Here is a 27,904-nt window from a genome sequence, read left to right on the forward strand (position 1 = left end):
TTACAAGGCTTTGATGTGGGCTGCAGTGCTGACATCTCTGCAAACTTTGGAGTTGTGCTTTGTGTTCTTCAGATGTCTCCCTAGGGAGAAGATGAGCAGGAGGAAAGTGACCAGGGACACAGAGAAGGGAATGAAGTTAAAGATAAAGTGGTGAATAAAACAAACATGGAGAATTTTAGAAAGTCATTTATATTAAAGTTATAAGAAACACAGCCTTCTGGTCTATCAAACTAGGCATCAATATAGATGCCTAACACTATTATATTTAAGACTAAGAGGACAGTGAGCAGCAGCGATGCCCATGAAAACAACCTCTTTTTTTTCAATTTTTAAAAAAAAATTATAATTTAATTTAATTTTACATATCAGGCACGGATTCCCCTGTCCTCCCTCCTCACAACCACCCCCCCTTGCCCCCAGCCCACCCCATGTTCCTATCTCCTCTAGGGCAAGGACTCCCCTAGGGATTCAGCTCAACCTGGTATATTCAGTCCAGACAGGTCCAGTCCCCTCCTCCCAGGCTGAGCAAAGTATCCCTGCATAAGCCCCAGGATCCAAACAGCCAGCTCATGTACTAAGGACAAGTCCCGGTCCAACTGCCTTGGGTCCTCCCAAACAGTTCAAGCTAATCAACTGTCTCATTTCTCCAGAGGGCCTGATCCACTTGGGGGCTCCTCAACTATTGGTTCATAGTTCATGTGTTTCCATTAGTTTGGCTATTTGTCCCTGTGCTTTTTTCAATCTTGGTCTCAACAATTCTTGCTCATACAATCCCTCCTCTTTCTCGATGAATGGACTCCTGGAGCTCCACCTGGGGCCTGGCCATGGATCTTTTCATCAGCTTCACTCAGTTATTGGATGAGATTTCTAGCACAGCAGTTAGGGTGTTTGGCCATCTGATCACCAGACTAGGTCAGTTCTGGCTTTCTCTTGACCATTGCCAGTAGTCTATTGTGGAGATATCTTTGTGGATTTCTGGGGACCTCTCTAGCACTTTGCTCATGTGGTCTTCATTTATCATGGTCTGTTATTCCTTGTTCTCCCTCTCTGTTCTTGATCCAGCTGGGATCTCCTGCCCTCCTAAGCTCTCTTTCCCTCAATCCTTCCCCTTCATTACCCCCACTCACATCCAGGTTGCTCATGTAGATCTCATCCATTTCTCTGTCACTGGGTGATCCCTGTGTCTTTCTTAGGGTCCTGTTTTCTAGGTAGCCTCCCTGGAGCTGTGAATAGCAGTATAGTCATCTTTGTTTTACATCTAGTATCCTACTATGAGTGAGTACATACCATGTTTGTCATTCTGAGTCTGAGTTACCTCACTCAGGATGATTTTTTTCTACATCCATCCATTTGCCTGCAAACCTCATGATGTCATTGTTTTTCTCTGCTGAGTAGTACTCCATTGTGTATATGTACCACATTTTATTTATCCATTCTTCAGTTGAAGGGCATCTACCTTGTTTCCAGGTTCTGGCTATTACAAACAATGCTGATATGAACATAGCTGAGCAAATGCCCTTGTGGTATGATTGAGCATTCCTTGGGTATATGCCCAAGAGTGGTATAGCTGGGTCTTGGGGGAGATGGATTCCCAATTTTCTAAGGAAGTGCCATATTGATTTCCAAAGTGGCTGTACAAGCTTGCATTCCCACCAGCAGTGGAGGAGAGTTCCCCTTGCTCCACATCCTCTCCAGCATAAGCTGTCTTCTGTGTTTTTGATCTTAGCCATTATGGATGTCAATGTGTAGAAGGCTGTAAATAGATCCTTATCTGTCATTGTGCACAAAACTTAAGTCCAAGTGGATCAAAGACCTCAACATAAATCCAGTTACTCTGAACTTAATAGAAGAGAAATTAGGAATTATTCTTGAACGTATTTGGCACCAGACATCACTTCCTAAATATAACACCAGTAGCACAGACACTGAGAGAAACAATCAACCAATGGGACCTGTTGAAACTGAGAAGCTTTTGTAGAGTAAAGGACATGGTCAACAAGACAGAGCAACAGTGTACAGAATAGGAAAAGGTCTTCACCAACCCCACATCTGACATAGTGCTGATATCCAGAATATATAAAGAACTCAAGAAATTTGACATCAAAATGCCCAACAGTCCAATTAAGAAATGGGCTATAGAACTAAACAGAGAATTCTCCACAGAGGAAACTCAAATGGCTGAAAGACATTTCAGGAATTGCTCAACATCCCTAATCTTCAGGGAACTGCAAATCAAAATGACTCTGAGATACCACCTTACATCTGTCAGAAAACAACCTCTTTAAACTTCTCCTTTCCAAAGAGAAAAAGAGACTTAAAAAGTGGTGTCTATCTTGAGAAAATAAAAGATGCTGAGGTAACCAGTCTATTACCAACCTGATTGGTCAGGGTCCAGAAAACATCAGTTGTTTTTAATGTCTTTTCAGCCTTCAGTATATCAGGGGAAATTATACATAGCAATCTAGAAGCAACACTCAGGAGAGTGATACTGCAGAAAGCTGAGGCTGTGAGGATCTGATACACTGAAGAGATCCTTTGTCTCTTGACCCAGTCCATCGTGCTTACCACAGCTATGAATCCATTCTACAAACATCAACAATGAATTCCATAATTAAAATGATTGTTAGTATGCTCGGCATGCTCACACCCATTCTCTTTAAAACAATGCCTGAATGTCGTCCATCACTGCTTAACCTTCACTAATTTGTCTAAATCATTTCATATATTTGATACAAAGAAGTCATTTCCTCTTTGTTAATACCAACAGACACAATATCAAACCAGTCAAAAATCACTATTTTCTAGTTATTCACTTCTTAATTTGGTCAGGAAAATCTTGCATTCTCTCACAGAGACCAGCTGAGGTCCATCCAGATCTTCTATGCCTAACATGCTACAAACCATAATGCTCTTGTCAGATACTGAAGGGCACGCTGACTTCTACTTCTCTGAAATGCAAATAAAAAGTGAGTTCATTTTTAATTTTTGTATTTTTCCCCTTTAGGTTTGGTATTTGGCACTTCAAAAGTCCTCATGCATTTGAAAGAAAATAGGATGCCTCTGTCTGATATTTCAGCACATGGAATTTCTTTGAATGCTTGAAAATTAGGTCTTAACATAATATGCACATGTTACTCAGTGTTCTTCCTCCATTCACATTGTCTAATATTTTACCTTATTTGTCATATGCCCTGTAAACAGGAATATGTATGTAGATATGTTGGTATATATATATATATATATATTCATACTCTTACAAACATACCCAACAATAAATATTTATTTGAATAAAAATTACTTCTTTTTTTCACCTTAATAACTCAGGTTATTCTTACATCTATCTCATGATAAAAGTTATGTTAGTGGTCAAGAAATTGTTTAACATTGGTTTCATGTTGATATTATAGGATAATATATGCCGGCATTTAGTCAACTTGAACTTTGTCATTTGAAACTGTGACATCAGGAAGACAACTCTACTGTCACATGAAACAGACACTTAATGGATCAGCTCATCAACCCTGCAAGAGTCTTTCTCCTTCTCTGTCTACTCCTTGCCCAGCATGAACGTCTTCAGATTGTATGTTTCTCTTCCCAGCAGTGTCTGTCCCATGACTCCCACAATAGACAGCAGGGAATGTGTAGAAGAGTGTGCTTTCTGCTTAGGATGGAAGCTACATTGTAATATAACCTACAACCGATCCTCTTTGACAGCCAAAGAGTAAGCAAAAAACAGGTAAAAGGAAAGTATCAACACCAGTCTCATCCTGCTGAGCCACATGAGATACATGCTTCAAAGAGCTGTGCATAGACAATTGATTCTTTGAAGTGCTAAACCAACTTCAGTCACCCAAACCAATCCTAACCAAATGTACATGAGTGACCTGTCTTCACACACACCTAAGAGGGAGTCAGATCCCATTAGAGATGGCTGTGAGCCTAGCCTTCAATGGCTGAGCTATTCCTCCAGTCCCCCTTTTTAGAAGGGTATCGAGGATTTATTAAGATATAAAATGGGGAGAAATGCATGCACAGATACAGAACAGAGTAAACTGTCATTGTCATCGTCCTCGTTCTGCCCAGAGGTGAATGGAACCAGCTGTCCAGTCTCCAAACACCCACTCCTTGGATTTCATCAGTCACTTATCCAGAAAACCTATGCCTCTATCAGGCCTGATACCCCAAGGTCACTAATGGAGTGAATTCCCACAACTAAAAGAGTGAATGCAGTATGTCTTGAAACTTTGCCACTGGTGGCCATATCTTGCTTGTCAGGTTTGCATTGTAGTTCAAAGGGCTCATAGCATAAAAACATTGATGCCTGAATTGTACCTTCCAACCTTTTGAAAACTATTCATCACTGAGTAAGCATCTATGTCAGTTATGTCTTGACTTAGTTATGTTTTATTACCAACCTGTGTGGTGTCTTCAGCAATAAGGTTTTATCTTCTAGTTCTGGTGAGTAATCAAGAAGAATGGCAAGAGTCTGTGTTGTATGAAGGATCTCTGGGCTCTTAAAGCTGTATTCCATATCTGGCATTGAGATTTTTGAATGGCAAACAATGGCTTCTAAGGTTTATATTATCCGGCCATGCAGAATACCTCCTTTGTAATGCTTTATTTTTTTCTTAACTTGTATTTAATTACCTTACAAAATACTAACGAAAATCAAGCTTCCTGAATCAAGGCTGTAACACCATCAGTATAGATTTTTTGGGAACTTTGTCATGAATGTGGTGAGCATTAATTCATGTCTTAATAGTTTAACTATATTATATTATGCTTACATTATAATATAATATAATTATACTACATTACCATTATGATATAGTTATAATGTACTCATTTACATTTGACTTATATATAAATACTCTAGATTACTAAAATATTAAAAATGCCTGAAGCATTGGTATTTTTGCACAAAATTTCTCTAGATATTTATAGTACTTTGTGCTTTAATTTAATTATATGATGTTTTATGTCTAGTTCCGTGGAACCTTTTGATCTTCTAACATTTTCTTCTACTTTTTCATTCAATGCTTTCTCATTTTATTGTAGAGTTCTTTCCTAATTTTGGCTAGTTTTATTCTTAGATGTATTAAATTTTAAGAATATTCCTGATTTTGTTCTCAGTGACTTTTGTTATTGCTATAAGAAAAACTTACTTATTTTATATTTTCAGATTATAATATCATTACACTATTTCCCCATACCTTTCTCCATCCAAAACCTCTCATATACCTGTCCTTGTTCTCTTTCAAATTCATAGATTCTTCATCCATCAATTGTTGTTATATACATACATACATACACATACATGTATATATATTTTTTTCTAAATATATAAATGCATCCTACTCTATCTTCATAATGTTACTTGTGTGTATATCTCCAGGACTGACCATTTGGTATTGGATAACCAACTGATGTGCTCTTCCCTAGAGCATGCTATTTCTCACACTCAGCATTCCTTGTCCATAGTTGATGCCTTGTGGTATTTCCTCAGCCAACTTTTAGATGTTTGATGTCATTGTCCAGCTCATGTTTGGGCAGTCATGATGATGACACTTTTGGGTGCTGCTTCTGACATTACCTAGAGACACAATCTCATAGACAACTCTTATCCTGTGACTTTTACGATTTTCCTGCCTCCCCTTCCACAAAAATCTGAGCTGTAGGTGTAGGAGTTGTTTTGTATGTTTTATATGCTGATTTTTCACCCTACTGCTATGACAAATATGAAGAAAATATTAAGAGAATAAACTACCACTCAATCAGTTTCATGTCTAGCATAAGATATACCATATCCTATTTATAGGTTTTTAGAATTAAAGGTTTGCATTCTTAGACAGTACATCAACTGCCAAAGAATTGGAAGTAGAGCTTGTTTTAGCTTCTTGTTTACCTTAACCAGAACAAATAGTTATTTTATGGGAAAAAGCATGAGGGTTGTTGAAAATGAAAAGAGGAGCTAGTCAATGACACCTTAATCCCCTTTATTTTCCCCAAACTGATGGTGATTACATACAGAGATATGTGATATTTAACAAGAGAAAGGAAGCTGTTTGCATATTTTGTGATTCATAGGGAGTGTAATGGTGATCTTAGGAACTTTTGTTACATAGCTACATCTCTTCAGGATGCTTACATTTGTAGTAATGAAAAGCAGAACACCAATCAGGAATATAATGAAGGTGCACATATCACTAAAATAGATTTATCTATACCCACGCCTCTTTGAAGGATTTATAGTGTCCTTCAATTAAATAACCATGTCATCTTTACTGCATTCTTTTTCACTTTCTTGGTCTCTTCCATGTTTATTGCCATAAGATCAAATAAATAAATGGGCATTCCCAACATTCTCAACCCTGTCAGAATGGTAAATGACTCTCTTATCTCTCTGTAGAGATACGTACAGTTGAGCAAACATTGCTGAGAATAATCAGAAGACATGCACCAATACAGTTAATCACTGCCCAAGTAACAAGAGCAACGCCTTATTTTCCTCCATAAAATCACACTTTTCTATGAGTTTATTAACTTTCCCATAGTATAAGAAAAATCTGGAGAAATACATGCAGAGAAAATCTGACAAGGAATAATTTTTTCTTGCCACTAAACCTAGTTCATCAAACTCCATGAACTCACTTTCAAATTTCCAGAAGTAATTTCTGCACTACTAGGATGACAGTAATGAGTTAATTTAGACAGAAAGAAAAGGTTCCAAGCAAAACTACTTGGTTGTGACATATTTTGTGACTGAAGTTTTTACCACAGTCTGGTTTTGAGGTGAGCTGATGTACACTGAAGTTCTTACTTTCTTCTACTTCCTGTGACCACTACTAATAAAAACTGCAATACTGTCTACTAAAGGAGGACTTCAGTAGTGTTTTCTTTGAAAAAATACTGTTGTTTCCTCAACAGCACAAAATAAGTCATAATATATAGTATATTGCCTTTCAAAGGAAGGAATCTTTCAGCAATAAATCAAAGTGATGCTGGATCCTTATTTGTTAGTATGCAAATGAAGATGTATTCTCTTGCATGATTTTACAAGTTTTTGAATTATTTATGGTCTACATGATTTGGTTTTATGAAGTTTGCATGACAGCTGGTAAAAGGTTTAAATGTAATACAGTCATTTGTGGGAAATGATAACCAAAGCCATACCATCGTATAAAGATCTTCCATGGTTGAACTGTAATGCCAGAAACTAAAGTAAACTGTTTTTCTAGAGTTTTGCCTTTTCAACCCCATCAACTCCCAGTAATAACCTGCCAGAAGAGAGGTCAGAGATGACCAACAGACATTCTTTAAATGAGAACTGGTTACTCTTAGCAACAGCCAGCTGTGATACAAAAAGGTAAGTTTTCCAGTATCCTTCCTTTAACACCTGTAGGATGACACACGCACCTGATCTCACCTCACAGCCCCAACCATGCTGTTCTGGCATATATGGCATTACTATTTCTTCCAGTTACTTTGCTGTAAAAAGGACAATCTATGTCAGTGTTCTTAAACTACAAACGCTAACCTTTTCAGGAAACATCTAATTCAGTAGATAGCACTAAAGTGTATGCAGATGGCATGTACACTTTCTTATCACTGAGACTCTATCTTAACAAAAACATTGGAGAAATTATTATGCTTTAAGGGAAATTACTTCTAGATTTGACTCATTTTTTTCAAAACCTTCATTTTCTCTATGAACCCAGGAAAAAAATAATCTTTTCTATAAAATGGGAGCTGATACCTAATATGTAATCGCAACTTTGTTCCTTATAATTAATTAACACAGTCACACACTCACTGCCACCTCACTAGTGTTTTGTTTTATTTCTGGAAAATATCTAACAAGAATATAATATGAAATATCACCCTGTATGTCTCTATCAAATCTCTCCACTTTGCACTCAGGGGACTCTCCAGGAGAGAAGGTCAAAAGAATGTAAGACCTAGGAGGATGGAGGACACTAAGGAAACAAGTCCTCCTAAATACAACAGAACAGATGCACATATGAACTCATAGAGATGGGCAGCATGCACAGGGCCTGCATGGGTCTGCACCAGATGGGGTGCAAGAGCTGAAAATATAAGTGGACAAAGATCCCCTTCCCTAAACTAGAAGCAATCTTCAAATGATAATACTTGCAAATGAAAAATAAGTTTTCTCCGAAGGAGTCTCACCGAGGAAACAAAACCACTCTTAAGGAAAAACCCCAGACCCAGCAGAAGATAGCCAACATAAAATGAACTCAAAACTTTGGAAGCTTTTGTCTCATGATGTTCTGTCTTGGCATTTTATTTTTAAACTTACAAATTCTTTGTAAATACATTATGGCTTCCAGATTTGTTCTTGTATGTGATTCCTGTGTGTGCAAACGTGTATTTCTGCATATGTCCATGTTTCTTATATTTTTTCTTTGGCCTTTTTCCTTCTGTTTGTTTTGTCCTATTCCTATTGGTTTTGTTTTAGTGGGTTGTATTTTACTGTATTATTATTCCTGATATGCCTATTTGTTTTCTAATGAGAGACAAAATGGATATGAATCTGGACCAAAGAGGAGGTAGAGAGAAACTGGGGAGAGTAGTGGAAGGGAAACTATAATCAGAATATGTTGAATGAAAAAATCTATTTTCAATAAAAGAAAAAACACATTATCCCATAATTTCTGAAACAAAACAAACAAACAACAAAACAAATACAATAAAAAACCAACCAACCAATCAACCCAAAAAATCCATAAAAATATGAAATCTTAGGGAATATATCAAATTCAAAACCCAATCTTTCACACTCTGATTTCTTTCTTAATAGAAAAAAATTTTTTTCAAACAGTATATTCTGATCAAGGTTTCCTCTCTCTTCTAACAGATCATCCTCATCTCCTCACCCATTCAACTCTCTACTTTCTTTCTCTCTTTAGAAAACAAACAGGCCAATAAACAAGCAAACAAACAAACTAGAATAAAACAAAGCACAGAGAAAACAAAAAATTAAGGAAAAGCATGAGAAATACATACATAAATACATCGTGCATGCACACACACATGCACCATAGAAACACAAAATCATAAACCATAATAGACAAGCAAAAGAAAAGCAAAAAAGTGTCCAAACAAAGAATTAAGAGAGAAAGCCTTTCCAAAGGTGACATTGCATCTGTTTCGTGCTGGCCATCTACTACTCTTAATAGTGGCTTGTATCACCAGAGGGACTCCATTTAAGACACTTATTTTCTCTTTGTTAGAAGTTATCAATTGTAGATCATTTCTGGGTAAGAAATGGAGGCTTGTGTCCACTTCCCCTCAGCACTTGAAGCCCATCTGCAGGATCTGCACATGCAGCTATGCTTATGGTCTCTGTGACGTCATTTGTGTCAGTCCTCTTGTCTGGAAGCCACTGTTTCCTTGGTGTCCTCCACCCCACTAGCTCTTACACTCTTTCTGCCTTCTCTTCCACATAGTTCCTTGAATGATGAGGAGAGAGACACTCTTACTTCATATTCTATTATATATGCAGAAGAATATTTCTCATATTTTTAACAAAATCATCCTTTTTACTGATATTTAAAAGTTTTCTTTAATTACAACGTTCAGGATGATTGTAGATATTCTGAAATCCACCATAATAGTTCTTTAGCATTGTATTAGAGAGAAATTTTGGGCTATATTATCTATTTTAATAAGTTTGTTCCACGTGCTCAAGAACACACACACGCACACACTCTTTTTCTTTTTCTTTTTTCTTTTTTCTTCAATACAATGTAATGAATACCTCAGTAAACTGTGGTGTATGTCACACATTTCCAAGAAATTTCAACTACTGTTGCTAATGTGATGATTCACTTTTCATATTCTTATCCTTACTATGTATTTATTACCAGACTACATCAAATTTAGAATCACAATTAGAGATTTTCCTAAACTTTCTCATTCTATTTATTATGGTACTAATTATTTCCATCTGGATAACATTAGATTATCTATACAAACATTTGCATAAGAAAATTTTTGTATCCTGAAAGATCTGCTCTCAAGGCTACATCCAGGGTTTAAAGAAAAAAAATCACAGCACAGTGAAACCTATTTTGAGATCTTTCTTTCTGAGGGCTATAGAATGAATTCACCAGAATTACACAGTGTAAGGAGAAGTCATCCATCAATTAGTACTCAAGAATGACTGTTCCCAATAAATGAAAAATACACTGCTAAAGTGTGTGGGTCAAGTTCCATACCTGTTTTAGAAGGGAGCGATGGTATCACACAAGAAAATTACAACCCAAGAGTCAGTATTTACAGACAATACTTCTCATAGGCACTGCCTATGAGTTTCCTACTGAAATCAGATATGTATTTCTCTGGTGGGTTGACCTTATAAACATCAGCTGTCATTATTGCATATCATTGCAGAATCCATCAGAAAACTAAATATTTACTATTTATGTTCAAGGTTTCATAAGATAAGATGTATTTACATCTTTCATCATTTTCATGTCGATCAATTCTAATATAAGCCTTCAAATGTTTCCAGAATCATCATCCAAAAGTTTTGGGTTTCAGAATAGATCAGATTGTTAACAAATTTATTTAGCACAACATTTTTACTGTATTATTTTCAATTCCCTTTAGTTCTATAATGATTCAACGTCTGTTAGTGGTTAGTTTCCACAGCTGTATCTGCTGAGTATGGCAAAAGTCATAAAACGACCACAGCTGCTTTAAAAAAAGATCCATCAAAGGTGGCCACATTATGGTCACCACGCCACCTTTGCTTTTCATCTCTATCTGTTGCATACTTGGGGGGACTTTAATATTTGTACAATTTAGGGATGCTGGATGGTTGGAAATTTTCTTATGAATCATTTATGCCTTCTCCTAGGTGTGCTGCTTCTAAGCTTCCACAGGAAAGTCTTGAACACACTGTTCTCCCCACTTCTAGGGAGATATCCTTATCTACTTGAAGGTTGTCCGTACACTTTGGAGGTCGTGACACACATAGAGAAGCTGGAGGTTTCTTAATAAGGCTATCAAACATTCTTGAATCATCTGTCCCTGTACTTACACAGGAACAAGATACTCAAAGTAAATTCAAAAAGGTCAATAAGATTTTGTGGGCTACAGGAGTTGGCCATGGTTCAGATTGCAAGCCTCTTCCTACTATACACTCAGGCAATTATATGACATATACCTCTGCCCTACACAGAGACCTATACTGATAAAAAAAATAGAGTGGAAAGATGATAAATGAATGAGATGTCAGGACCTCCCTTTTGTAAAAAGGCTAGCACATGCAGAGCCACTATGGTGTCATATGACCAAGGAACAACATAATACCAGGATTAGACATATAGCCAAATTCTATAAAGATATAAAATATAAATATTATATTATACCAGAATTTGAATAATAACTGCAGCAATTTTGGTCTGAAGATTTTTCTGGGGCACTCTGAGCATTAAGAATTAATAATACACTGCTTGGGACTTGGCAATATGCTCTGGCTTGGAAGCCTGAGAACAAGCTGTCATATGCCTCTAGATTATTAAAAATTAGGTTATAGGGTTTATGAGTAAAAATGATAACTGTTTATTAGTGAATATTGTGTGAGGATATCTGGTTTATAAGAGGTAGTAAATAAGAACTTTCCTGAGAACTGGGTTTATACTCCATTCAGGCAGTATTCTGGAAAAGAATTTAGCTGCATCCTGCCTGTGTCCTTAGAACTTGAGTTAAACTGAATTTTAAAGTAGTGAATTAATGCATTTGGCAGAGGAAATTTTTAGTCTAGATTACAGTAACTGCAAAATGGTTATTAGGGGTCATTTATATTCAAGCCTATAGTGAAAAGAGCAGTATATGGGGCAGAAACAAAAATAAATGTGCAGTTTGTTGAGGAAAAAAACTCAGAAAGGACTAAAATCATGTCTGTTTGTGTTATAAAACAAGTAGAATAGGGTAAGACAAACCTCTTTCTCCGTATTGGAATGATAGAGAAGAAGCCTTGAGGGAAAGATCCCACCAATCAAAGGCTGGAGAAAACTTGTAAAAACACAAATTAATTAAAATTCAGAATGTGAAAGGGTTCTCTATGCTTAGAAAAACAACACACAAAGCATTCTGTAATTCTGGTCCATGGGGGTTAGTTCCAGTCTGAGGTGATGGCAGAAGTTGGTAGCATTGCCTATTTGGTATTGGTTTTACAATAATAAAAAGTATGATATTTAGGGGCCATGAAATCTTACACTGCAGTTTTAGAAAATGTGTGCCAGGTTTGAAGTCTCTGCAAGGATGTGATAAGGCATGATGATATGAAGATAAAAATTAGGCATAAACATAATACCTGAAACAAAAGTAGAAATATACATACAGTATAACAAAATTGACCTTAAATTTGCATCTGTAAACCAAAATCCATACCAACATAAAGTATTTTGAGATTAACAATTGTTTTTTGGGATTAAAGTAGATTTAATAATCTATTTTTTCATTTCTATATTATATCTCCCTTTTTATTTAGAAAGTGATTGACTATAACCATTAACCATATATAACCAACCCCTTTAAATAAAAACAAATATTCATAAATAATATTTTGGAAATTTGGTCATAGCTTTTCATACTACTTCCTCCTAACTGGGGGGTACTGGCACTTTTATGAGAATCCTGAGAAATTTTAGAATTATGGTTAAATCTTGGCTGTAGTAGTCTGTAAGGCTGCATTGTCTCAACCAGTTGCCTTGAAGCTGTTCTGGATATTGGATCACCTGGTCCATAACTCCCATTGGAGACCTCTCAGGGTCTTCCTTGATGGAACCATATTAATCTGAAAGGAATCTACAGCTTCTCTTCTTCTGTGGAAACAAAAGTAAAACCTCTTTTCCAAAGAAACATATCCTTAGAATCAAATTTGAAGTCAAGATAACTTTAAAATATATGTTTGTGGTAGTATATTATACATCCCAATAAAGTTTTCCTGGGTATCAGAGGGCAAAACCAGACACTAAATTAGACATAGAGGTCAGGCAGTGGTGGAACATGCTTTTAATCTCATCACTCTGGAGGGGAAGTAGAAATCCATCTAGATCTCTGTGAGTTCAAGGCCATGCTGGGAACAGAGCTAGGCATGATGGCATTCGCCTCTAATCCCAGCACTTGAGATTGCATGTCTTTGCTTGGGAAGGACAAACACCTTTAATCCCAGGAAGTCCTATGGCAAGATACAGAAAGGTGTATAAGGTGTGAGGAAACAGGAATCTTGAGACTGAGGATTTCCTAGAGGTAAACACATGTTGTTGGCTTGCTTTGCCTCTCTGATCTTTCAGATTTCACCCCAATATCTAGCTGTGAGTTTTTTCTATTAAGACTGTTTAGAAATCCATGTTACATATACTGGCTTAATTTAGCAGCCCACACAATCAAATGTCTCTCTGCAGTTAAAAATCCCAAAGATGGCACAATCATATACAGACCCCAGACTCTGTGTATTCTTTTTAAAATTCTATTTCTTTTTAAGAACTTTCTCAACCCTTTTTCTTTCCTCTCTCAAGTCAATATATATATTTAAACATATTGTAACCCCTTTAGAGGTTTTGTCCATCGGATTGTGTGTCTTTAATCCTTTTCTGACCAGGAGAGTTTTTAAACTAAGCTGAGTGCCTAGGAGAAAAATGAGGCTTTGGCTGCTGGCTCCACCCAGCTCAGCTTTTCAACATGGTGCAGGTACCAATGAGTCGTGCGTACATTCCCAAATTTGGGAAACAGTATTTAGTAGCATGTAGCTACAAGCTGGAAGCCAGCTCCATCTCACAGGCAACTATCAGGGGATGTGTCTTTGTGCTGCTGCTGGCATGAGACTACGAGAATAGGAAACCCAGAGTGGGCTATTTAAGCATTATTAGGCCTATGTGCATCAATGCCCATTGATGAGTGCCAAATGTAGATGGATAAATCTCTCCCACCTGCCAGTACCTGTAGTTGGAGAGCTTCTCTGCAGGTGACATCAAGCCCTGTTAGTCCAATAACCCACTTGTAAAATAAACACACATTTATATTATTTAAACTTCTTGGTCATTAGCTCAGACCTACCATTGTCTAGCTCTTACTCTTATATTTAGCCCACTTCTATTAATCTATACTTTTCCACGTGGCTTGTGGCTTACCAGTACCTTATCTCTTTCTTGTCATGGTGGCGGCTGGCGGTGTCTTTCTGCCCCAGCCTTCAATTCCCAGAATTCTCCTCCTCCTTGTCCCGCCTACCCTATCCTGCCTGCCTGGCCAATCAGCACTTTATTTATTTTAACCAGTCAGAGCAACACATTTGACATATAGAAAATCCCACAGCAAGTACCCAAATAACCAATCAGAGGCTTAATATTAATTACAAAATCTTTGCTCTATGACTCAGGCTTATCTCTCACTGGCTCTTTTATCTTAAATCAACCTGTTCCTATTGGTCTATGTATTGCCACCTGTCTTGTGTCTTTACCTGTGTTCCATTACATCTTGCTCCCCTGGCAGCACTCAGCATCTCCCCTAACTCTGCCCTTCTTCTCCTTGTATCTCTGCTTGGATTTCCCACCTAGTTCTAAGCTGCCTTTCCATAGGCCAAAGCAGCTTTGTTCATTAGCCAATGAGAATGGACCATCCCACAGCAATGAGCCTCTGAAAATATAAGCAAGCCACAGCAATCAAATGTTTTTATTTATTTATTTATTTGTTTGTTTATTTATTTATTTATTTATTTATTTATTTATTTATTTTGGTTTTTTGAGACAGGGTTTCTCTGTGTAGCTTTGTGCCTTTCCTGGAACTTACTCTGTAGCCCAGGCTGGCCTCAAACTCACAGAGATCTACCTGGCTCTGCCTCTCGAGTGCTGGGATTAAAGGTGTGCACCACCACAATTATAAAAGTTGCCATGGTTATAGCATCTCTTCACAATGGTAGAAACTTTACCTAAAACAGTAGGCTAATTTCAGAGATTCAGCTTTTCCCCCTCTCCTTCAAAACACTTCCCTAGTCTCACCCACAGCTCTGTAGCAAATCACCAGGTGCCATTTCTCCTTCCTCTCTGCCCCCACCTCCAGTAGATCATACAGACTCTTCCAAACTCCTTCCCAACTCATCCTGCTATCCCAGCCTCCAAATCAAGCAAGCATTCCTTAGTAACCCACCAACCAAGCCTGCCAGAGAAGAAAGTAGGCCAATTAAGCAGGTAGGCAAGCTTCAGTTCTTCATTCCCCCTCTTCTCCAAATCCAACCTACAGTCTCACCCCCAGCTCTGTATAAGATTACCTGTTGTGGACTCTTCTCACATTTCCAAGGGTTTAAACAGATCTGGATAGAATGACCTGATTTTCTCACTCCTGTTGGGCCCCTTATGACCTCACCAAGGTCATACTCATTCCTAAGTGTCAGCTCCCAATACCTGAAACACATTTTACCCTCCACCGTCAGTGGCTGTACCTAATAGAATCCCAGAAGACTTTCCTACCAGACAACACACATCTACCATATCTTCCTAAGAACTATAGAGGGCAACCAAAACCCACTAAGAAAAAAAAAAAAAAAACACCTACCCAACAAATGCAAGACTAGATATCAGCAGGCAGAAATGCAATTATCACAAACCCATATGCTTAAATGCCAATGTAAAAACATAATCAATAACAGCAAGGGAAATATGTCTCCACTAGGGTCCAGCAACCGTACCATGGAAGGTCCTGAGAATTGCAACATGATTGAAGCATAAGACAAAAACCTTAAAACAGCCTTTATGAATATGATAGTGGTCCTTAAATAGGAAATGAATGATGTCCATAAAAATTATATGAAAGCACAAATCAATAGTGGAAGGAAATGAATAAAATAGTTCAAGACCTGAAAGTAAAAGTAGAATTAATAAAAACACACACATTCATGGAAATCTGGAAATGAAATATTTTTGAACCTCAACTGGAAGCTCAGAGGCAAGGAAAATGATGAGAATATAAGAGACAGAAAAGAGAACCTCAGGAATTGAAGACATGATACAAGAAATGAATACATCAAGGTTAAGCCTGAGAAAATTCCTGGCACAAGACATCTGGGAAACTATGAAAACAATAAATATAAGAATAATAGGAATAGAGGAAGGAGAAAAAAACAAGATCAATTGTCACAGAAAATATTTTCAACGAAGTCAAGTCAGAGAAGAAATTTTCCCTAACCTAAATGAGAGAAGTGCTTATTAAGTACAAGAAGTATACAGAAACCAAATAGACTGGAACTGAATAAAAAGTTTCCCTTGGCACATTATAATCAGATCATTAAACATACAGAGCAAAGAGTAGTAAAGCTGCAGGGAACAAAGAACAGGTAACAAAGACAAGGCAAATCTGTTTGAATAACATCTAACTTCTCAGTGGAGACTCTAAAAGACAGAAGGGCCTGAATAGATATGCTACAGACTCTAAGATGCCATAGATGCCAGCTTAGATTACTATACCCAGAACATTTTCAATAACACAAGATGGAGAAAATAAGACCTTCTATGACAAAAACCAGTTTTAAATAATATCTGCCAAGCCCTACAGAAAGATCTAGAAGGAAAACTCCAAACTAAAGAAATTGACTGCTCCCAAGAAAATACAAGGAATAAATAATCCCTGATCCTCAAATCAAAAGTGGAGAAGCACGCGTGCACATGCACACACACACACACACACACACACACACACACACACACACACCACCACCAACAACAACAACAACAACAACAATATTCACCACAACAACAAGAAAAATAATAGGAATCAACAAACACTGCTCACTGATAAATCTCAACATCAATGGTCTCAATTTCCCAATAAAAGATACAGATTAACAGATGGTTGCTAAAACATAATTCATATTTCTGCTGCATACAAAAAATACAACTTGACATTAAGGATAGCCATCATATCATGGTAAAAGGATGGAAAAATATTGTAAGTCAATGGACTTACAAAGGAAGCTGTTGTAGCCATTTTAATGTCTGACAAAAGACTTCAAACCAAAACTTATCAGGAGAGGTAGAGGGGGACACTACATACTAATCAAAGAAAAATTCATTAAAAAAACATTGAAATTCTTATCATATATGCACCAAACACAGGCAATCAATTTCACAAAAGAAACATTAGTATAGCTAATTGATCCTTACATGTATATTGACCTGATAGTGGGAGAGTTCAATATCCTACTCTCACTTAAGACAGATGGTCCAGACAAAAACTAAGCAGAGAAATCCTGGCACTGACTGACATAATAAACCAAATTGGACCTAACAGATATTTACAGAACATCTAACACAAACACAAAAGAATATACATTCTTCTCTTGGAATCTTGTGGTAGTTTGAAAGAAAATAGGCCCAAAGAGAGTGGTGCTATTATGAGGTGTGGCTTTGTTGGAGTAGGTATGTGGAGGAAATGTGTCACTGTGGGGTTGGGCTTCGAGGTCTTCTTTGCTCAAGCTATGCTCAGTGTGGTACACAATTCATGTAGATCTCTCACCTCCTTCTGTAGCTCTATAACTGCCTGCATTCTGCCATGCCCTGCCATCAGGATAATGGATTAAACCTGTGAAACTGTAAGCTAGACCCAATTAAATGTTTTCCTTTGTAAGAATTGCCATGGTCATGGTGTCTTTTTACAAAAAAAGAAACCATAACAAAGAAAAAATTCCTTTAAAATTAACCACATACTTGGACACAAAGTAAGTCTTAACTGATACAAGAAAATAGAAATAATGCCATGTATCCTTTCAGGCCACCACAGATTAAAGCTGGATTTCAACAACAGAAACAACACAAAACATACAAACTAATGGAAACTGAGCAACTCTCCATTGAATGAAAAGTGAGTCAAGACAGAAATGAACTTTCTAGAGTTTAATAAAAGTGAACACAGAGCATACCCAAACTCATGGGACACGATGAATACTGTTCTAAGAGACAAGCTAATAGCACTTTGTACCTCCATAAAAATTTAGAGAGATCTCACACTAGTAACTTAACAGCACATCCAAGAGCTCTAGAACAAAAGGGAGAAATCACACTCAAAAGGAGAAGATGGCAAGAAATAATCAAACTCAGGAAAATCAATAAAATAGAAATAAACAAAAAGTGCAAAGAATTGATGGAACAAAGAATTTGATCTTTGAAAGAAATAAAAATCAATAAGATTTACAAACTTATCAAAATTAACTAAGGAGGAGAGAGAATATTCAAATTAACAAAATTAGAAATGAAAATGAAGACATTAGACAACAGACACTGAAGAGATCCATGGAATCATAAGAGCATATTTTCAAAACCTGTACTCAACCAAATTGGAAAATATAAAATAAATGGATAATTTCCTTGATACATACCACTTGCCCAAGTTCAATCAAAATCAGATAAGCAGTTTAAATAGACCTATATCCCATACTGAAATAACAGTAATAAAAAGACTTCCAACCCACAAAGCCCAGGACCAAACTTTCAAAGAAGAGTTAATACCAATACTCTTCAAATTATTCCACAGAATAGAAATAGAAGATACATTGCCAAGTTTGTTTTATTGGGCCATAGTCATTCTGAAATGCAAACAACATAAAGACCCAACAAAAAACAAGAATTACAGACCAATTTCCCTTAAGAATATTGCGGGGAGCCATCCCCAGAACTGGACATGTCCCAGCAGAGGATGTAAGGAGTTGGCAAGGGAAGGAGGTGAGCCAGGCCATGGTGGTGAGAATCTTGCAGCCTGACTAACTATCAGCCAGAGTGCTTCTTTATTTATACAGAATTTAGTAAGTAAGAATAGATTCATGTTGTTCTAAAACATAGATCATATCATTTTTGGTGTGGGGCATGTGTTTTACTTTCTCTTGCTTATTTTTTAGTCATCATTAATAAACTATGACAGAACAGATTTATCATTTCCAATCATTTTCCCTCAAGTTTTGACATCATTGATAAAGAGTTATCATTTTCTCTCATTAAACCAAAACTCATTTTTTTAATTATATTTGTGTTTTGGGTGCCTCCCAAACAGATCAAGCTATTCAATTGTCTCACTTATCCAGAGGGCCTGATCCAGTTGGGTGCTCCAAAGCTTTTGGTTCATAATTCATGTGTTTCCATAAGTTTGGCTATTTGTCCCTGTGCTTTTTCCAATCTTGGTCTCAACAATTCACACTGTTACAGTCCTTTCTCGTTCTTGACAATTGGAGTCCTGGAGCTCCACCTGGGGCCTGGCTGAAGATCTCTGCATCCACTTCCATCAGTTATTGGATGAGAGATCCAGCATGACAGTTAGGGTGTTTGGCCATCTGATCCCCAGACTAGGTCAGTTCTGGCTTTCTCTTGACCATTGCCAGTAGTCTACAGTGGATGGATGTATCATTGTGGATTTCTGGGGACCTCTCTAGCACTTTGTTTCTTCCTGTTCTCATGTGGTCTTCATTTATCATGGTCTGTTATTCTTTGTTCTTCTGTTCTTGATCTAGCTGGGATCTCCTGCTCCCCTAAGGTCTCTTTCCCTCGAACGTTGCCCTTCATTACTGCCACTGTCGTCCAGGTTGTTCATGTAGATCTCATCCATTTATCTGTCATTGGGCAATCCCTGTTTCTTTCTTAGGGTCCTGTTTTCTAGGTAACCTCCCAGGAGCTGTGAGTAGCAGTTTAGTCATCTTTGTTTTACATTTGGTATCCTCCTATGAGTGAGTACATACCATGTTTGTCTTTCTGAGTCTGGGTTACCTCACTCAGGATGATTTTTTCTAGATCCATCAATTTGCCAGCAAACCTCATGATGTCATTGTTTTTCTCTGCTGAGTAGTACTCTATTGTGTATATATACCACATTTTCTTTATTCATTCTTCAGTTGAACAATACAAAAAATTAATGAAACAAAGAGTTGGTTCTTTGAGAAAATCAACAAGATAGACAAGCCCTTATCCAAACTAAAAAAGAGAGAGAGGGAGAGCATCCAAATTAACAAAATCAAAAGTGAAAAGGGGGACATAACAACACACAATGAGGAAATCCAGAGAATCATCAGGTCATTCTTCAAAATCCTCTACTCTACAATACTGGAAAATCTAAAAGAAATTGATAATTTTCTGGATAGGTAGGACATACCTAAGTTAAATCAAGACCAGATAAACCATTTAAATAGTCCAATAACCCCTAAGGAAATAGAATCAGTCATTAAAAGTCTCCCAACCAAAAAAAGCCCAGGACCAAATGGTTTTAGTGCAGAATTCTACCAGATCTTCAAAGAAAAGTTAATACCAATACTCTTTAAATTGTTCCACACAATAGAAGCAGAAGGCATATTACCAAAACTCATTTTTTAAAGAATCTCAAGGCATATGACAGCCTGTTTTCAGGCTGGTAGCTATGGTATCTTCATGGATGCTTGACCACAACAAAATCTTCAAGCCAGCCCAGGCATATTTCCATATCCCAACCCATGTATTATTAACTCTTAATAGTCAGGGTGCCCAAAAAAAATCATCAGGCCAAAGCTGCTGCCGCTATTTAAAGTCTGGCATAATAAAATATTTACATCTTACATATTTATAGAATTTATTTATATGTCTAATCACAGCATTATTTTACTCCTTGGTCATAAAACATCACAATGACTCTGCATGTGCTAAACTTTTCAAGAAAGGGAGGTCCTGACAACTCATTTTTTTTTTTTTGAAAACTGAATGTGTTTATTTCTATCCATGAACACCATTGTGCATCATTAATTCATGATGTTTTAATTTCCTTTTTTGTTTTTTTTATTATATTTGTGTTTTAATTTTGCACAACAGCCATGGGTTCCCCCTGTCCTACCCCCTCCCGCCCCCACCCACACCTTCCCCCCATCCCCTCCCCTCCATTCCCATCTCCTCCAGGGCCAAGACTCCCCTGGGGATTCATTTAACCCTGGTGGATTCAGTACAGGCAAGTCCAGTCCAGTCCTTCCAGGCTGAGCAAAGTATCCTCCTGTAAGCCCAAGGTTCCAAACAGCCAGCTCATACACTAAGGACAGGTCCCGGTCCCACAGCCTGGATGCCTCCCAAGCAGTTCATTTTTAAAATCATCTTTCCATTTTATTTTTCACTCAACTGATGGGTAATGTCATTCTCTATGCTGTGAAAATGTGTTTCTCTGATTGGTTGATAAATAAAGCTGTTTGACCAATGGCAAGGCACATTAGAGGCAGGCAGGAAATCAAAACAGAGAGATAAAAAGAAGGTGGAGAGAGATGCCAGCCACCTCTGAAGAAACAATATTCCAGCAAACCAGTAAGTCATGGCCACATGACGACATATAGATTTATATAAATGTATTAATTTAGGATATAAGAGCTATCTAGCAAGAAGCTTGCCATGGCCATACTTTAACAGTTTGTAATTATTTTTCAAAGTGGGGTTTCTGGGCTACACACTGCTGGATGGAGGCATGGATTCACTGTCTCCCAGAGTTGGTGATGAGCATGGTTTCCCCAATGCTGGTGGTAAATTTAATTCCTCTATGTTGGGAAGCTGAAGAGGGCAGAGCCAGCAGCCAAAGCTGCCATTTCAGTCCTAACCACTGCAGTTTAAAGCAATAAATTCACAATAAGGTAAATTCAGATGGAATAAGACTTTAAATGGTTTACAGTGTGTGTAAAAATGTACATAGGCTTGGAAGAGAAAAGAAAATAAATATAGACAGTTACATAAAGAAATAGTTTTTAAAAATAAAGTCTTTAAAGAGACAGTAAACGTAATATAAAAATAAGTCACATAAAGATGGATATTATACAGAGAGTCTGAATTATATTGTCTTTGAGGTTTTTAACTGCAGAAAGATATTTGATTGTAAAAGCTGTTGAGTTTATACATACATGGATGTATGTATCTGGATTTCAAAATTTATGTCTAAGGATATGTTACTTTGTAAAAGAGGTTCTGCTTTTGTTTCTACAGAAGATGAGAACCTGTGGATTACTTCCAGGCTGATATGATTTGACCAACCAAGATCCCCTGAATGGTCTCTGATGACACCAGGGCCCAAATGATATAATATCCAGAACAGCTTCATGGCAACTGGCTCAGAAAATACAGCATCACAGACTATTCTACTCAGGATTTGACCTTAATTCTTAATTTTCTCAGGATTTCCATAAGACTACCAGTGCCCCTATCAGCAGGAAGTAGCCTAGAACACTATGCCCACATTCCCAAAAATGCATTATCAATATTTGTCTTTATTTAGGTTGTTGGTTACAAATTGTTATTGATCATAGTCAATCTCTTTCTAAAAACAGAAAGGGGATATGATATAGAAATATAGGATATAGATATGATAGGATAAAACGCTAGATTATGGAATCTACTTTTAAAGAGCAACAAGTTGCTTAAAATATTTTACCTTGCTATGGATTTTAGTTTATTGACACAAATTTAAAGTTAATTTTGTTGCACTATATGTATGTTTCTACTCTTGCTTAAAGTATTGTGTTTGCATAACTCATTTAAATTGTAATATATTATTAAGAAATACAGATTTTTAGTAAGCCATGATATTCAGACTTATAGTAATATTAGTTAAGTTTTCTAGGTATACATAGATATTTTTCAGATAGATAGGTATCTTCAAATACTTCAAAGACCTACAGAATATGGCATCTAAAATGTTTTGAAAACTTAGACTTTCTGGACAGTGAGACACATCTGCTCCTGGCAGCACCAATTTAATTCAAAGAGAAGATGGGCATCGGAGATACTCCATATGGAGTTTATATTCTTCTTGGAAAAATAGCCATTTGGGCATGAAACTGTTCTTGCCTGTACTGCTTTACAGAATTTTGTATTGATTGGACATGCATGACCCATAGGAGGGTGAGCACTGAACTTTGCAAGACAAAATAGTCCTTTAGGTCCCTGCTTCACAGAGGAGACTGCCAGATATTCTACAGGACATGTGGAGAAGTGATTAAAAAACTCAAGACCTATAGGCTGAAGATGGATGCCCCAACATTGTAAACCAACTTTAGATGACTGTCCAGGTAGCCAGTTGTCTCTGTCATTCTAGATTTTTTTAAAGTTGCTTACAATGATCTTCCTGTTTATTTAGATAGTATTATATCCTTCTGAGGTCTTTGATGTAGTTGAAGACTAGATAGTTAAAATTATGGTTTTCCTTGGTTATGATAAGAGATAAGATAGATATGAAACTTTAGACTCACAAATATAGGATAGATAGGATATCTTCTTTAATTTTTCCAAATATAAATAGATTAGATATTACAACTATAATTATTGCTTGATAACTGCTTTCTTACATGCAATTTTACTATGTTGAAGTTAAAACCTTACTTTTGAATAGAAAGAAAAGAGGAAATGATGGGTGATGTCATTCTGTATGCTGTGAAAATGTTTTGCTCTGATTGGTTGATAAATAAAACCATTTAGCCAATGGCAAAGCAGAATAAGGTTAGGTGGGACATTATCACTAAAGAGATAGGAGAAAAGAAAAAGAGAGAAGAGGGACACTACTAACCACCACCAGAAGAAGCAAGATGTAAATAAAGTACTGGTAAGCCATAAGACACATGCCAAAGTACAGATTTATAGAAGTGAGTTAATTTAAGTTATAAGAACTAGCTAGCAAGAATCCTGTCATGGCCATAGTTTAAAAATAATATAAGCCTGTGTGTATATATTTGGATCTGAATGGCTGCAGGACCAGGCAGGACACAGGAATTTTATAACTGGCTGTGGGATCTTGGTGCTGGGTGAGCACAGGAAAACTTTCAACTATACTCATTAATATAAATTCTGTGCAGGACAGAAGTAACTTCAGCCAATCTATTTTTTTGCTGTATATGCCATGTAATTGCCTGAGGGTATAGTGGGAAGAGGCTTTCAATCTGATCTGCGGCCAACTCCTTCAACTAAGTATAGGGAAAGATATTTCAAGAATGTCTCATAACCCCATAAAGAGACCCTTGGCTTCTTTATGTGTATCACAACCTCCAAGGCATAAGGAAGAACTTCAAGAAGATAAGGGTATCTCCCTAAAACCAGTGGTGGGTGTTATGTTCAGAACTTTCCCAAGGAAGCTTAAAACCATTACTCCTGGGAAAAGTCATAAATGATTCATAAGAAATTTCTCATCAATTCAATATCCCCAAATTGGAAAAATATTAAAAGTCCCCAAAGTATACAACAGGTGAAGTTGGAAACAAACAGTGGCACAGCAGTGATCATATGACTCAGCTTTGCTGGATCTTTGCCAGTCAGCTGTGCTGGCCTTATGACTTCTGCCATTCCCATTAGAAATGGCTGTGCCAGAACATAGATGAAACCTTCTCAATAAAATACTTGCAAACTGAATCCAAGAACACATCAAAAGCATCATTCACCATGATCAAGCAGGCTTTATCCCAGAGATGAAGGGATGGTTCAACATATGTAAATCAATAAATGTAATGTACCATATAAACTCACTGAAAGACAAAAACACATGTTCATCTCATTAGATGAAGAAAAGGCCTTGGGCAAAATCCAACATGATTTAATAATAAAAGTCCTGGAGAGGCTGGCTGGTGGTGGTGCATGGCTTTAATCCCAGCACTCGGGAGGCAGAGCCAGGTGGATCTCTGTGAGTTCGAGGCCAGCCTGGACTACAGAGCGAGATCTAGGACAGGCACCCAAACTACACAGAGAAACCCTGTTTTGAAATATTTTTTTAAAAAGTCCTGGAGAGATTAGGTACATAAAGGACACTGCTCAAAATAAAAAAGATAGCATACAGTAACCCCATAGCCAACATCAACTGAAATCAATAGAAACTCAAAGTAATTCCAGTCAAATCAGGAATAAGAAAATGTTGTCCACTCCCCCCCATACTTATTCAATATAGTACTTGAAGTCTCAGCTAGAGCAATAAGACAACTGAGGGGGGTCAATGGGAAACAAATAGGAAAGGAAGAAAAGAAAGTATCTTTATATCAAAAGATATGATAGTATATATATATATATAAGTGATGCTAAAAATTTCATTGGGAAACTCCTACAGCTGATAAACTCTTTCAGCAAAGTAGCTGGATACAAAATTAACTCACAAAAATCAGTATCCCATATATATATAGATAGATAGATAGATAGATAGATAGATAGATGATATGATAGATAGATATGATAGATATGATAGATATGATATATATGATAGATAGATAGATATGATAGATAGATAGATAGATAGATGACAAATAGACTAAAGAAGAAATCAAGGAAACAACACCTTTATAAGAACATTGGATAATGTAAAATATCTTTTGTCATTCTAACTACACAACTCTTAATGTGTATTGTCATTTCTAGCATTTTAATTTTTTATTTGAAAAAGCAAAGTTTTCATTTATAATCAAGAAACCTAAAACACGAAAGGTATATTAGTATGAATCAAAATCTAAGCTGATGCTACCTTTTAAGCTGTAAACATTCTTCAACATTTCTTTCTCTTTTTTTAGTTCAGTTTTTATTAATTTTTTTATTTATTTTACATATTGACCACAGTTTCCCCTTCATCCTCTGTTTGTGGGGTCCCTAACAGTGGGAACTGGACCTGTCCCTACTGCATGAGTTGGCTTTTTGGAACCTATTCTCTATGGTGGGATGCCTTACTCAGTTTTGATGTAGGGAGGGGTGGGGAGTTTGATCCTGCCTCAATTTGATATGCCATGCTTTGTTGCCTACCATAGAAGGCTTTACCCTTTCTGAATGGAGAAAGAGGATGAGTGGATGCCGAGAGGGGGTAGAAGGTAAATGGGATGGGATGGGAGGTGTCATTTTAATCAGTCAGAGGAGACAGAGTAATGTAACAATCTAAATAAATAATATATATTTGACAGTTTTTATCATAACTTTTATCAGAAAAGATAAGCATAGTACAACTAAACTATCTGTAAACATAAGTTTTTAAAGTATTTTAAGTTGTCTCTAACATAAGTTTGTCTTACCATTATTGATGAGACAACAGGAAGCCTTCCACTTACAGAGATGAAAGTTACTCAAAAAACTAATGCTTTTAATTTAGATTTGTTTCATTTCCTAGCTGCACTAGGTTTTCTTTCTGCTTTTACCAAATGTCTGTTTTATGGTGTGAGAATTAGCACAATCATTTTAACTTAAGCCTGAAAAATATTCATGTTAATGCTTTGTTTGAGCTCAAAAGTCAGTTTTTTTATGAAAAGTTTTTCATATGACGATCTAGTTGTTTTCTGTCCTACATTTGCCCATACAGCTTTATACTGCCATTAATATGATGAAGCACCATCCCAGTGTTATACTCAATTAAAATACTAGTAAAGGAATACTAGTTTTGTGCTCTTTTACATTAAAGTAAATGGACACTGGTGTATATTTGAGAACTATATTGGATAATAAAATGAACATTCAAATGAGAAGCGTGAGTAAGTATAAATAATAATATGAAAATAATTTAGGCTTGTGCATGAGGATTTCATAATTAGTATTGGGTCTCATTTTTAACGTGATCAATTTAGCATAGAGTCTATATTTTTCTTGTTTCTCATCTAATATTTATGTACATTTTCTACATTTAGAATATTATAAATTATTATTTTCTTCACTATGCCTCACATGAATATAAACACACATTCTTACACATTTTAGATTTCCCATTTTAAAACTTGCAATAGGCTAAAAGTTGACATAAGTTCCCACTATTGGCTAAGATGAAGCTGTCTCACACCCCAGTAGTCTGCATTGATGTCCTTTTTAGCAGAAGTTTCCAAGCACAGAAACCTAAGGGTTTGCCATGCTTAGCACCATTTTTTTAATGAATATTTTTTTTCTTTATTGCAAGCATACTCTTAAAACTCATGAAGCTTTAATTCTGCAAAACAGAATAGTTTTAATATTACAAATTCATAAATATAAGAATATCTTCTAAAGTGAGTTCCACTTAAAATACTCAAAATGATCCACAAAATGTTCTAGGAATCTCCAGGATCCACATCTTTGGGTTGGCAGTACCTCAGCCACAAGAGCACAGAAAGAGAGACCTGCCACAGCCTATTGTCCTCCAGAAACAGCATATACAAGTGCACAGAAGGAAAAGCTAGTATACAAGCCTGTCCAAAATGACTGGTCAGAGATCCAAACTTCCAAATTTGTGTTGGAATTGACAGAAGGAAAAAGGAAAATAATGTACAGGAAGAGAAAGACAAGCACAATTTGCAGGGCCTAGACATAGGCTGTGGTGCTGACATCTCTGAATCCTTGGGCCTTGATCAGCGTGCTCTCCCGATGTCTCCACAGAGAGATGAAGATGAAGAAAGTGACCAGGGTCGCAGTGAAGGGAATGAGTATGAACATTAAGTTGGAAACTAAAAAAATTTGGAAAATTGTAGATGATTCTTTACATTAGAAGTGTTTCTTTTAGCTCTAGCAATCCAAATATCAACATGTGTGTTCAAAATTATAATGTTTAAAAACAAAAGGTCCAGAGACATAAGCAAAGTCACGAAAACCATTTCTTTAACTTTCCACTTAAGGCAAAGAAAATGAGAGTTTGAAAAATTGGCTATCTTGAGAAAAGAAAAGATACTGTGGCGTGTGGCAAGCCAGATGTTGATATGAGTGGTCACCATCCAGGTGATGTAAATAACTCTCAGAACTTTTTCAATCATCAATAAATCTGGGTAGAGCACTGACACAAACCAATTTAGAAATACCAACCAGAGTAAACCAATCCTGGAGATGGCTAGAGCAGTGAGGATTAGACTCAATGTAGAGATCTTCCTTCTCTTGAACTGCATGCAGTTCACCAGAGCTATGAATCCATTTCCTAAATTTCCCATTACAAATTCTACCAT

At 36.7% G+C, this 27,904-nt stretch overlaps 1 protein-coding gene across 1 annotated transcript; it reads right to left on the bottom strand.

Annotated features, from left to right (window-relative positions):
* On the bottom strand, positions 1 to 27,904 carry LOC118576209 (taste receptor type 2 member 125-like). Its single transcript, XM_036176541.1, has 2 exons — positions 27,452 to 27,904; positions 1 to 141 (listed from the first exon to the last, which is right to left on the bottom strand). The coding sequence occupies exons 1-2, from the start codon at positions 27,902 to 27,904 to the stop codon at positions 1 to 3; spliced, it is 594 nt and encodes a 197-aa protein (XP_036032434.1).

This window comes from Onychomys torridus, unplaced genomic scaffold, assembly GCF_903995425.1.
Source record: "Onychomys torridus unplaced genomic scaffold, mOncTor1.1, whole genome shotgun sequence".
NCBI lineage: Eukaryota > Metazoa > Chordata > Mammalia > Rodentia > Cricetidae > Onychomys > Onychomys torridus.